The 13739-nt window shown below is 39.2% G+C and overlaps 1 protein-coding gene across 4 annotated transcripts in view; it reads right to left on the reverse strand.

Annotated features, from left to right (window-relative positions):
• The window catches only part of IGSF5 (immunoglobulin superfamily member 5), an 850576-nt gene that overhangs the window by 117701 nt on the left and 719136 nt on the right, over positions 1 to 13739 (reverse strand). For all 4 annotated transcript variants that reach the window (XM_085621233.1, XM_085621235.1, XM_085621232.1 and 1 more), the window contains one exon: positions 6888 to 7000. In XM_085621233.1, the coding sequence (XP_085477359.1) occupies positions 6888 to 7000 (113 nt within the window). The remainder of the gene's footprint in view (positions 1 to 6887; positions 7001 to 13739) is intronic.

Here is a 13739-nt window from a genome sequence, read left to right on the forward strand (position 1 = left end):
GCTCAACACTATAAGCCATTTTATTGAGTGGACAACAAGAAGCATGAAAGTTTATGCAAATATTTACATGTACTTCCCATTTGGTCTTGGACTCTTTTCAATTCACGCAGAGCTGTGGTAAACTACTCATGATTATTAAATGCCATAGTGAGTTCTTGGTGTTGCTTCGGTGAACAGTCGGGTCTAATGCTAATGGTTTGCACGGTTCTAGGTGCTGTAGTTGATGTACCAATTTCCTCTCATGGTTTCTTGATACTCGTCATATGTTTTACTGCAATCCTTGGTCGAACAGCAATGGACTACAGTGGAGTTCAATTCTGTATGATTCATAGATATTCTTTGTTTTGCTGTTCTTGAACTCTCTACTTTCCAAGAATTTTGTTGTTACTTCAACAGGGACCTTCTTCCTTTAGCTGCTACGACTTATATTCCTTCATATTTTAAACGCTGTCCTGGTATTTCAATATCTGCACATCCTGCTCAATATTTTTTGGGGAGAACAAAATCTACTCGTAGACTCACTGGTGCTTCTTTACCGTTCTCAACTTTGGCGGATCACAATCCTTACTCTGTTCTTTCTGCAAATATGGAGAACTTGGAGAGCAACTCATCTCTTCCCAATAAGGAAACATTGGGAGCAACATCTAATATTCCACTCTCCACCAACAAGCTGACTCCTATATTAACTACTTCATCTATATCGACTTCTGGGAAACGTATTAAAAAGGACCCTCCTCCTACTATGTCTCCTCCACCAAATACTATGGTTGTGCTTCTTGAGGAGATACGAGCTCTTCGGCCTTACATGGAAGAAACAAATAAAAGACTCCAAGATTTGGCTCACAAATGGTCCACTATGGAGGGTAGGGTTATGCAAATTGAACAACAAGCACAATCTGTTCAGGTTGTAGTAAACCAAGTTCCATCAATGAAATCCGAGATCTTGGTACTCAAAAAACATATGGAAAATTTGGAGAATCATAACAGGCGTAATAACTTATGTATTTATGGTCTAGCAGAAGGTTTGGAAGGCTCTAACGCATTTCATTTTTCCAATCTTTTCTTCCACAAGTGCTTGATCAATCTAGCTCTCCTACCCTAAACATCCAAAGAGCACATTGTTTAGGTCGTATACCAACCATGGCAGCCTCTTCAGCCAAACCTATAGGAGTAATCTTATATTTCTTGGAATATATAGAGTTATGAAGATCTTACAGGCTGCTAAGCTCAAAGGCAGTATTTCATGGCAAGGCTCCAATCTCTTTTTTGCTCAAGACTATGCCAAGGAAATGGCGAATCGAAGGAATAAGTTCTTGGATATGAGACCAGCACTCCGCAATCTCAATGCCAGATTTGGTCTCTTCCACCCATGTCTTTATAAAGTGACATATAAGAACAGAACCACCAACTACGAAGATCCTGCTTTGTTACAACGATTCTTGAAACAGTGAGGAGAAGATGATATGGATATGTCCCGACAACCTAATTTTTAATCTTGTGATGTTATTCATTTAGCATGCTCTGTTGTTCAGATACTGTTGTTGTGTTCTCGTATACTTTGTTTCTTAGATTCCCCTACGTTGTACTCACCTGTTATGTTTTGCTCTTTCATTATTAGCGGTATTCCTTGTGAACATTTTTTCTGTTATCCCTGGTCCGCTTGGGTGATGTCCTCCCTCCGCAGTCCGCCCTGAATCGCCCGGTTAGTTGTGCCATTTTCCTTATGTGGTCTCACCACCCTCATCATGTTCATGTTTTCTGTAGTTGGTCATTATATTTCCGGATTTCATGGTATATGTTTATTATTTGTTGTATTTGTCTCGTTTTCCTCTCTCTATTGTCCCTGTCTTTTTTCAGAATATTTTTCTTTCTCAATTGATGATTCCTTCTCTTTTTCTATACTAGCTCCTTCTTTCCGGCTTATACATTTTTCTCTTACTTTCTTGATTTTCATATCTACATATTTCTTCCTCTGTACAATTCATCTTTTTGCCTGTTCAGTTTTACTATTTTCCTTATGTGACTTCATCACCCTTATTTTGTTCATATCTTATGTAATTGGTTATTATATTTTTTTAATCTACGATGTATGTTTTTAATCTCTCATATCTGTTTCTTCTTCTTTTCACCACTTTATCTATCCTTTTTCAATCACCTCTTTTTCTTTGCTACTGTTTTTTCCAACCTGCTCTTCTTTTTCTATACCATCTCCTCATTATTTACCCATATCTCTTTCTCCCACTCTTTTATTTTTTCATAACCACTCATTTCCTCCTTTATGCTACTCATTTTTGCTGGTGTAATATTGCAAATTTCAAGCTGAACATTATCGTGTACAGCATACTGTTAAGCATTAGTTGTTTTTATTATTATTACATTAATTGTATAATCTATTCATTATTATAGATGACTTTAGGAGTTATTTCATGGAATGTTAAGGGTTTGGGTTCTCCTATAAAACGTCAACGGGTGCTCTCTCATTTATCTAATTTAAAATGTGATATAGCCTTCTTACAAGAAATTCATGTTTTAGAAAAAGAAATCGCTAAACATAAATGACAATGGGTTGGCCGTGTTTTTGCCTCTCCGGGTACAGGTAATCGTAATGGTGTAGCCATTTTATGTCATAAGCGTCTTGACTTAAAAATCCTTTCACAAGATTCTGACGATGTGGGTAGATGGGTTCCTATTTCACTGTTATTAAATAATATTCCTTTGACTTTTCTTAATTTATATGCACCTACTGCCCCGTATGCTTCTTACTGGCCTATAGTACTATCTAAATTGATGTCTTTTCATGATGACTATCTGTTGGTTGGGGGGGATTGTAATTTGGTTATGGACCCTATTATTGACCGCAATTCCTATTCTAGATTTCTCCCCGCCCCTATGCACTCTCAATTCACTTCCACTATTCAACAAAGATCTCTAGTAGATGCCTGGTGGTTATGTAATCCTACACTTCGATCATATTCTTTCTTACCTCCAGTACACTCTTCCCAATCTCGCTTAGATTACCTATTCACTTCAAAAGCCCTCACACAATATATCACTCATTCAGATATCGGCTCAATACTGATTTCCCACCATGCCCCTGTTTCTTTTGACCGTGACCTTTTTCCCCCTATTCATGGTACTCACAGATGAAGATTCAATAACTCCCTCCTATTAATTTTCAATTTTACCCATCAATTTGAATCTTTTATCACCATCTTTTTCCGTGAAAATGAAACTCCATGCATGTTTCCACAGATTATCTGGGATGCTTTTAAGGCAGCTTCCAGAGACAATATTATCTCCTTTGTATCCCAACAAAAGAAATCCTCTTTGCTCACGTTATGACACGTATTAAACAATTGGAACACTCTTTTTTCCTTACAAATTCTAAATCCTGCTTGGAAGAACTAATTAAAGCCAAGTTCGAATTCAACAAATTATCTACTGATAATCCAAACTCATTTTTGCTCAAGTCCTCAGCAAAATACTATGGGGGGCAAAACAAAGTGGGGAAACTTTGAGCCAAGAACATATCAAAATTATTTCTATCCTGTCTTCTAACAATCATTAAGTTTACAGAAATGAGGATATTCTATCAGAATTCACTCAATTTTTCCAAACCCTTAATACCCCTGAAAATCCGGAGTTAGATGATGATATCCAAGAGTCAGATATTCTTTCTGCTATTCGATCCATTAAACAAGGTAAAGTTCCAGGACCGGATGGTTTTACGATTGAATTTTACTCTTATTTTTCTTGTATCCTTATTCCAAAATTACATCTATTATTTCACTTCTTTATTTCCTTCAAAATGTCCAGTGGCTCCTTTCAAGAAGCTTTGATATGCCTTCTTCCCAAAGATGGCAAAGATCGTAATCTTTGTAAAAATTACAGTCCTATTTCTCTAAATAATTTGGGTTATAAAATTTTTGCACAAATCCTAGCGTTACGCTTAGAGAAATTTTTACCTCTATTAATTGGAAGAGAAGAATGTGGTTTTATTAAGGGCAGGCACCTCTCTGATAATACTAGACTCTTCTTTAACGTCCTTACTAAGGACAAATTATGCACAGATTCTTTAGCAGCTATATTTCTAGATGCTGAAAAAGCTTTTGATAGAGTCGATTGGTCTTTTATTTTTTCCACTGTGTCCTGGTTTGGTTTTGGTCACCAATTTATAAATTATGTTTCCTTACTTTATTCTTCTCCTGTTTCTTCTATTTTGGTTAATGGTCTTATATCCTCTTCTTCTCCTTTATATCGTGGGGTAAGACAGAGTTGTCCTCTTTCTCCTCTTCTTTTTATATTACCTCTTGAACCCTTTTTAATTAAGATCCGCTCAAATTCTCACATTACTGGTTTTAAATATGACACTAATCAATTAAAACTTTCTGTCTAAGCTGATGATATTTTTATCCTTTACTCATCGACATCTGTCTCTTTCTCTTCCTATTTTCAATAATAGTTGCAAAAATCTTCAACATTTACTTATTGATCATCTCTCTCCAAGAGATCGCTTTCTACAATCTTCACTATGGTACAATAAACTTCTTAAAATCAAAAATAGAATCATTTTTTTGAGAGATTGGCATGTTAGAGGGCTTGAATGGGTACATCAACTTTTCCAGATTGATGCATGTATATCATTTTCAGTTGCTCAAGCACGTTTTTCTTTGCCTAAATCATGTGCCTCTAAATATACTTCCCTAATTTCGCTGATCCAGTCAACGCACAACAATTTATCACCTAATACTTCTTCCTTATATTCGCCTACTACTATTCTCTCGGTCTTGTCTCTTTCTCCATCTGCATCCCAAGTTTATAAACACTTATCCTCTTCTCCAGCTATTTGTGATAAAACAGAGATAGAACTCCTATGGGAGACTGATCTCCAATTGTCCCTATCTATTTCTTTCTTTCAAGACCTGGATTCAAATTAGGAAATCCTCTAGGGTTGCTAATACTACTCAAACCTTATTTTATATTTATAACAGACTATTACTAACTCCTGTTTCATTACACAAAATAGATCTTATTCTCTCTCCCTCTTGCTGGTCCTGTAATACATCCCCTGCTGATTTACATCACATTCTATTCATTTGCCCTCATGTTCATAATTGTTGGGGGCTAGTTTGGAAACAAATCATCAATATCTTTCATACCCATTACCCTTCACTTTTCTTAACATATTTTTAGGTAGTGTATCTTGCTAGTGGGAATTATACCCAAACACCTTTCATATTATAGATCTACTCCTTGCAGTTGCTTTTCAACAAATCACTAGGGCATGGAAAAACACCACTAATGTCTCTTATCACGCCTGGTGGTATGGGGTTTGTTATAATCACAGGTTAGATAGAGCATATGTCCATTCCTTTTCCCTTGCCATAAAACGAGAATACCTACGGTTACCTATTACTCATTTTCTAGATGTATCCTCAAATGTAACACGATTCCATAATCCCCGAATTGAAGAAGTTCCTAAACCTCCATCAATATGTTTCTGCTGTTTATTTACCTTTCTTGCATAATTTCCCATTTCTCTCAATATATATTTTAGTAACTATAAATGTATTTTTCCTCCTCCCTCCTTTCCCCTCTTTTTTCTCCTTCCCTCCCTTTCCATACTATTTAACAGTTTATACAATCAAGATTGTATTCCCTATTTCTGTATTTACTGTAATGTTTTATATTATATCAATAAACCTCTTTTTTTCAACTTAAAATATTTCATCATGCAACTGGTAGACTTTTCAATTACATCTACTAGTGACTTCGCTAATACTTTGGATTTTTCCTCAGCAAACTCTATACTATACTTTATCTAGTTCCACTGATGTAAATATGTATATATTTTCTAGATGATACTTTAATGTGTTTGTCTCCTTGGTCTAAAGCAGGCATGGATCTAATCGTAATTTTCTTTCTGGCAGTAGTTGTGCCTTACTCACCTTCTTCTGAATTTCCAAGAGGAAGTCATACTAACACATGGAACAAAGTCTTAACTGCTTATAATATTTTAAATGCCTCTAATTGTTTTTGCCCACACAACTGAAGTCAAACATTCTTCATAGACATACTTTACCACAAGTTTAAAAGGTTTATTTCCTTGCTAATGAAAACTCCACATCTTTATTCAGTTTATCAAATATAACGAGAATTTAAAGGTAATGCCTTCACTGTTTGCTTTCATATTTTAATTTCTAGAGCACGGAAATACACACTTGGTTAACAAAACATAAAAATGGTATATAAAACGATAAGGAAGACTATAGATCCATGGAAAAGTTTTCCTGTTTTTCAACCTTTAAACCAGCCACGGCCCATGCAGGTAAGAGTGGTGGGGCATGGGGGGAGCATTTCGACGGACAAGGGCCGGGTTGGGGGGATTCGATAGACGACCACGAGGGAAACTTAAATAATTAATTTCCCCTCGTCGTCGTCTGTCAAATCCCCCCCAAACCGGCCCTTGCGCCCCACTGCTCTGACCTGCACAGGCCACGGCTGATGCGTTCCTTCATGGCTGTTTGCTAGGATGTATAACTGGTGACACCACCACCCATCCTTCCCTAAAAGCAGCTACCAAGTGCTCAGAGTACCAGAGGTTCTCCCTGTGTCCCTTATTTATGAGATCAATCTACATGCAGAGGACCTGAATATGTGGTTATTTGCATATTCACTGGTTATCCTTAACCCCTGGTTTAGTGCCAAACTGTAAACCACCAGCGTATCCATGGTTTGGCACCTACAGTAAAAAGTGCTAAAAGGAGAATAAGGGTTGCTTTAAAAGTGAACTTGTGGTCCGAAGTGCAGATTACTCCATGAAAAGAGAAAATATTAGCATTCTAAGAAAGTTCTTTCATGCAATGAAAATATCAGCGGATCCTTACTTGGTAAAGGTCTTCTAGTGTCTGGCTCCTCTTCATTGTCTCCAAGGTTAGCTTTCATGGCGCTGCTTTTCGAGATGGTGCTGACATTGTTTGCTCTCTGAGCTGACACCTTCCTGCAAGTTCAAATTCACAGAAACTACATCAGGAAAGAGAGCCCAGGAGACATTAAACAAGGCATCACTGCACAAAGATCCAGCGTTGAAGAACATGGTCTGCAGAAAGTCATGGACCAGAACTACCACTCAAGCTCACATGCGCAGACACTTCTTGCTAGGCAAATGAACCACTGAGCATGCCTGTGGCGCAGCAAGGGTGCCATAAGCTCTAAAGGACCTATTATTCAGGCCCTGTTATGGGTGTGATATTTATTGCACCTGATGAAATCTGACTCTGCAGAGACGGAATTTATTGTTTGCAATAAACACCACCAAATTACGAGTTTTGGAGGAATAACTTGCTGAATTCAGAAATGATTTAGTAAATACTGAGAATGTTTCCCCAGTAAATATCATCAGGTTTGACATGCCATTATTTATCAAAAAACACATAATTGGGATATGTGCAGTAACACTATTTACTTCACATATTGCAGTAGACTTGGCAGCTTATTATGAGGGCCTCACTGATAATCTTCATTACTCTTTCTGTTCTCAGGACCTACAGTACGAACATGAGCAAACCAATCTCGCACCCAACCAAATGCAACTGTGAGGATTGTACTAATGAATATCAACACCAACAATATTGTGGCATATTAATATCGAGGGACAAAATATCAACAGGTAGGTGAATATCGGAAAGTATAGATTTACTATTCCTAACGTCACATCTACACATACCCTGATGATATATTTACCGCATATGTGGAGTGAGGTACTTAAAATCTAGACTTACTTACCTCATGCATGCCAACATTTTATAACAGGAATGTGAGAGATTCTTGAATGAATATCGAGGGAATGCATTTTCCCAATTGATTTCTATTAAAACTGATGCACTTTTAGTTGGGAGACATCTAAAATAGAGCCATTTTTGGCTTTAAAAATGTGTAGTCTCCCTTCTGAATCGGGTCTGTTGGCATGTATGTTACCTGTTATATCGTCTTCCCCAGCATCGGTACCCACAAATGACTATGCCACACATGGAGCTTAGTATTACACATCTTTATTCTTCTGCGTGTAACTGCGAACTCAACAATCTAAAGAAGCCTTCATTGTATTCTGCTCTAACACCTATGTCATAGCTCTACGGAGTACATCAAGAGCCAAAAAGATTCCATCATTGCAAACTCACAAGACACCACGTCTCCCTCTCTGTTAAATGGAAAATTAAATTTTGTATACAATATATACATACACACAATTAAATCACTTTAATTAATCTTTTTGGTGCTTTAATTGTTCGACCCGATCTTGTAACTAGAAACTGGGAACTGTCAACTTCAATGTCCAGGATCTGCGTTGATGGCAGAAAGGCAACAGCAGTCACAATTATCATAATTCATAGTCAAACCTGCATCTGCAGGTTTGACTACATACTTTTATGAGAGTCTTATTGTGCTCTTTTTTGCGTAGCTCCAAAAAGTAATATGTCCTTGCTACAATTTAACGCATTCACAAAAGGCTGTATGATATACATCGAATGATGTCTTGAAAATGTCCTGCAACCTTTGATACACCAAAACTTAGTCTTTTGTATCTAAACAGACCAACATGTGTAGAAAAGGTTGTAATGTACCTGCAATCTTCTTCGAGTTCCAATTGATGATAACCTTTATTTAATTCAAGGCGAGAGAAGACCTTTGCCCCATTTAATTGCATTATCATGTCAGCAATGTGTAGACCTGGATGTCGCTCTTATTCAATTTTCTTGTTTGTCTCACGCATGTCAATGCTTATGCATACAGCTCTCACATTGTCCTTTTGGGCAATTCCACTATGGTGGAAACCCATGGTGTGGGACTAGTAGATCGTTCAATGATATCATCCTTAAATAACGATTCAGTTTCTTTTTCAACAGCTTCTTGTAAATGAAAAACAATTTGTCAATGTGTTTGAGCAACAGGATGGATATCCTTATCAATAAGCAGCTTCACTTTCATAGTCTTAAGCTTTCCTATACCATGAAACAATGAAAGATATTGACTTACTATTTCATGGTGAGCATTCATTTTGTAGTTTCTGGAAATCAGACCCATATCAGCAGCTGTGCTGAAACTGAGCAGACAGGCTCTTTACGCTGTACCTTGAAGCACAAGGAAGTGTGCTTGCACCTTCATTTTTATGTGTTTCATTGCCACTACAAATGAACCTTGATTTTTTAAGAGGGTCGATGCAGCCCATGCGTACACTTTGGTTTTCAATGGCATCAGTCGCTGTAATGGAGACAGTTAATTATATTTCGCCTCAGGCATAATGTTTATCGACGTAACCACTGTGGTTGATTAAAGGTATCAAACAACCATTTATTTTCATTGCAATCTTTGCACAATTCTGGAATTACTTTGGTGCCCTAGCATGTAGACTTTTCTTTAACTGACATTTTTCTTCACCTGTGGCCAGTCTAATATGTGCATGCTTTTCTGACGTAAACATCGTTAGGGCACAGACATTTTCTTCACTTTCACTTGATACCGATCTAGAAGAACTGCTTGATGATGATTTAGCTGACAATCGACTTCAGTCAGTGTCAATTTGTCTTAACAGATGTCGCCGCTTGGCCTTGTGGGTGTGCTTCGAAAGTTACTTCTGGAACGTTCTGGCAGCTATTTTGTCCAAGGGTGGGTGGAGCTTGCGGAGTTGCACTACTCAGAATTCAGCGGAGTTGCATATAAACATATGGAATTCCACGGAGTTCAGCTCTGCCTAGTTAAAATATGGTTAGCATGATAAAGCACCAATCACAATGCTAGAAATAATAACTATTTTAAAAATACAGTTAACAATTGCTTTTTGGTACTCACACTCACCTTCCAGTTCCAGCACATGTAGCTTACTGCTCAGCCCGAATAGCAGGTGCGCCAGCATTCATCTCGGGCTCCTGGGAGCCCCCTCACCTCAGCCATGACGCACTGTAGGGGCCCCAAGGTCATCATGGGGCTCACTGCCCCACTCTAGAGAGCAAAGAGGCTGCACACCAGACCCCATGAGCCTGCCAGGCAGAACAGTGGTCTGAGAATCTGCACTGCGCTGAGTGTGCACGATAGAGAAGGAGAAGCAATGCTAGCTTAGAAGAGCAACCTATTTCATGTCACACTGCCATCTACTGGTCAGTACATGCATAGTGTTGTCTCTCATCGTCCTCCTAAGTATGATGATGATCATCTATCATGATTCATGATGAATGCATGAAACTAGCTAACCTCCTGGGTGGCGGAATCAGAGTTTTTGCCAAACTTCACGCTCCCAGCGGAGTGCAGAGTCGGCAAAACTCCACAAACTACGCTGGCTGAGTTGAGCTTGCCAACCAGACTTAATTTTGTCTTTGCGCCATGACGCACTTGCTTTTACCTTTGCTCCACAAACCATCACAAAATGGTTTTCCTTCCCACAGCCTTTACATATATGTTCAATGTCAAGACATTTAGTTTTGTGTGGAAACGAAAATACACACCTACAATACAATGTGTTTTACGTGTAGACATCACCTTGTGTCCTTCAGTTTTTTACTTTTTCTTACTTCTCACACTCATGATTGATTTGTTCTGGGCACCTCCGGCCTCCATGTCAGCAGCTTGTCTATCGGCATGCTCATCAGCTTTGGCAACCATTATCACTCGCTCCAGACTAAGAGTTTCTCTCAGCATTCATTGTCTGAAGGAATCTAATAAGCATCCATCAATAACTCTAAGACGTATAGCTTCATCATTAACTTAATTGAACTTACAATGTTTGATGAGTGTGTTGAGTCTTTCTACAAATTCATTGATGGTTTCACCAACTTTCTATCGTTCTTGACTGAAAATGTATCTTTTTGATCTACATTGGGCATTGGATTGAACTTGTGATTCAAAGTTTTTTTCTGATGGTATGTGATTTCTTCGTCAGTTTCCGGCATTTTCCTTATGACTTCTTTAACACCATCATTAGCAAGGATTTTGAGGTATTTGATAAACTTTTTGTTATCAGTTTCCAAGTGAATCAATGAAAACTTCAAAAGTCTCTATCTATACAATCTATTTATTGCCAATATTTTTCTTTTTGGTGGTATTGAAAGGTGATGGTGGTTTCAGGAACGCAGCAGTTTTGTAGACCAGTGGGAAACTTAATAACACTGCTGGTGGCTCACGGTGACTTGGTGTAGGCAACTCATCTGTGAGGCCTTACGACCTGCTGACCTCAGGATCATCTTTATTGCTAACGGGAAAAGTGGCTTTCTTCGCTGCCATCTGAAAAATGTCACTATTCTGAGAGTCGTTCTCAGCTCTTTATTCTTCCAAAACCTGTGAAGATGTTCTGAGCCCCATTCAGTAGTTTCGGTGACTGGCCACTGCGGGTATGGACGGCTCGGTAAAGCACAACTGTTGGCACGTTTCCTTGTGCCATTTCACTGTGTGCAGCACTGTGATGATTCTCTGTAATGGGTTTGGTAAGTCAATTATTTCTTATTTTCTTAATGTCAATTTGCACTTTGACACCTAGTTGGTCTACGCCTTGCAACTCTTCTGCTTGCAGTGTTATTTTGCAATTTCCGATTATCAGTGACTTCTCTTTGAAAACCTGGTTGTATCCGTCTGCAGCGTAGACACTCCGTATAAAGTATGGCTTTATCTTAGGTGGCAGTGCAATACTTTTTTGTATGTCCTGACCAGCAGGTTCTCAGGCAATGACGTGTAGATTCTCTGCACTGCTTTTGTAATCTTCAGTGGCTTCACAGTGGCTGGAGCTTTACTTTGAATTCACACGCACAACACGTTGATTCCATACTTCAACTACAGAACACGTGCTTGGACCACGATAAATTCCCTATGAGAGCACTGTCGACCTTCGGGTTACTTTTCCCCTATCTCAACATTTTAAATCACCCTTCATTGCACTCCGCTCTAACACGCTACGTCATAGCTCTACCGAGTCCATCAGGAGCCAAAAGGGTTCCGTCACTGCTAACTTGCAGGACACTATACCTGTCAATATTTTTTTTCGATAGTCTATCCTCGATATTCTGTCCCATCAATATTGTTCATTCAATATTTATGTGGAACACCCACTGGAAGGGGAGCCCACGAGGCTCATTTAGTAAGGACTGGAGCAGGAAGGGTAATCTGAATGATGAGATTATCAGAAGTAATTGGCATATTACACCACTGGCCAGGAACGAGGAAGGATGTAATGCAAGGAAGGAAAAAGGGCTCGTCTGATCCTAGTTAAATAGGGAAAGCGAGACAAAGTGGTGTTGCACTCCTTGGGCCCCTCATACTCCTGGTGTCAAGTGCCATTGCACCTGCTGCACTATTGATAGCTACAAGCAAATTTAAGCTTCTCTCGACCACTGAGTAAGACAGATGGTAACTCAACACTTCCTGCTTACTAGCGGATTCTGGACCAATGCAAAATTATTCACATTGAGCACGTGTCAGTCCCCGTTTTCATCAGCTGCTCTGCTTGGCTGATGTGAGGCACCCAGTGGGGCAGTAAAACAATTCCCACAAGCAGAACCAAAACCGGATTTGTAAAAGCTTGCAGTAAAACTGCATACATCCCTGATGTAAATACATCAGATACTGAGAGTCCAAACCCTGGTTATAGCAGAGAGGCCAACATCTGCAGATCAAACACAATCTTATCAAAATATGAATCAAGAGGAAGAGAGCGAGTTTGTGGGCGTGGGGGGTGGCGGTGTCATCAATTGCTCCAATTATGAGGGTCTGTTAAATTCTGGTATGACTGGAATTTTAAGTTTTGTGGATAACTTCCCACCCCCAAATTTCCCTCAGGTAGATTCTGCAGGTCACACTTGCTGGGATTTACTAAGGGAAAAAATGAAGTGAACAATGCAGAACATGTGCACTTTGGTTGCAGTAAACACAAAAAATGCATGCTATGCAACATTTTACATTGAAAATCTCATAATAGAGGGTATTTGTCACTCTTGTTAAATTCTGATCCCCAGGACATCCGATTATAAAAGATGTGATAATTAACACATTTGGTGCCACTTGTAGTGAGGGCCTAAATGAACTGGCTTGAAGTTCCCGTCCCACTTTGTATACTTCTGAATGTATTCCTACATTTTAATTCCTAAAACCTAAATTAATGTGATCGTGGTAAGCAAACTGACTGACTGACTTGAACACTCTTTTGAAATATGCAGTGTTTTGTGGATTACACAAAATTGTATCCTGGTAATGCTGACTTATACTTCTACCCTTCTAAGGACAGTAAACTGGGTATTATCAATATTTGGTAACAGTAAAAATGTTTTACCATGTCTTGCTGGTCACCTGTATATGTCCTGTTTCTAAGCTTGACAGGCCAGGGAGCCACAATGAAGAGCTTTTGGATACTACATCCAGATATAGATATGTTTTGCCTCAATGAGGAGTCAATTCAGTGTGATTAAGATTGATGTGTTATGATCAAACTTTCTTCAGTGGTGTAACAAAACTTGAGGGGGCCCTTCTGCAAAGTACATGGAAGGGGCCCCCCAATCTCCACACCCAGTCAGGAGCTCCCAGGCCAGGGGCCACGTACCCATAGCACAGTGCCAGAGGGCCTCCCCCGGAGCTCAGACCCCCCTGCACTGCGGGGGCTGCGGAGGCTTTTGTTATACCACTGACCTCCTTGTGGCTGCCCAGGGTGCCCAGTGTGATGGTGCTCTGAGAAGAGCTGGGTGTAATGTGGGAACTCCTACCAG

The sequence above is a fragment of the Triturus cristatus genome, chromosome 8 (genome assembly GCF_964204655.1).
Source record: "Triturus cristatus chromosome 8, aTriCri1.1, whole genome shotgun sequence".
Lineage (NCBI taxonomy): Eukaryota > Metazoa > Chordata > Amphibia > Caudata > Salamandridae > Triturus > Triturus cristatus.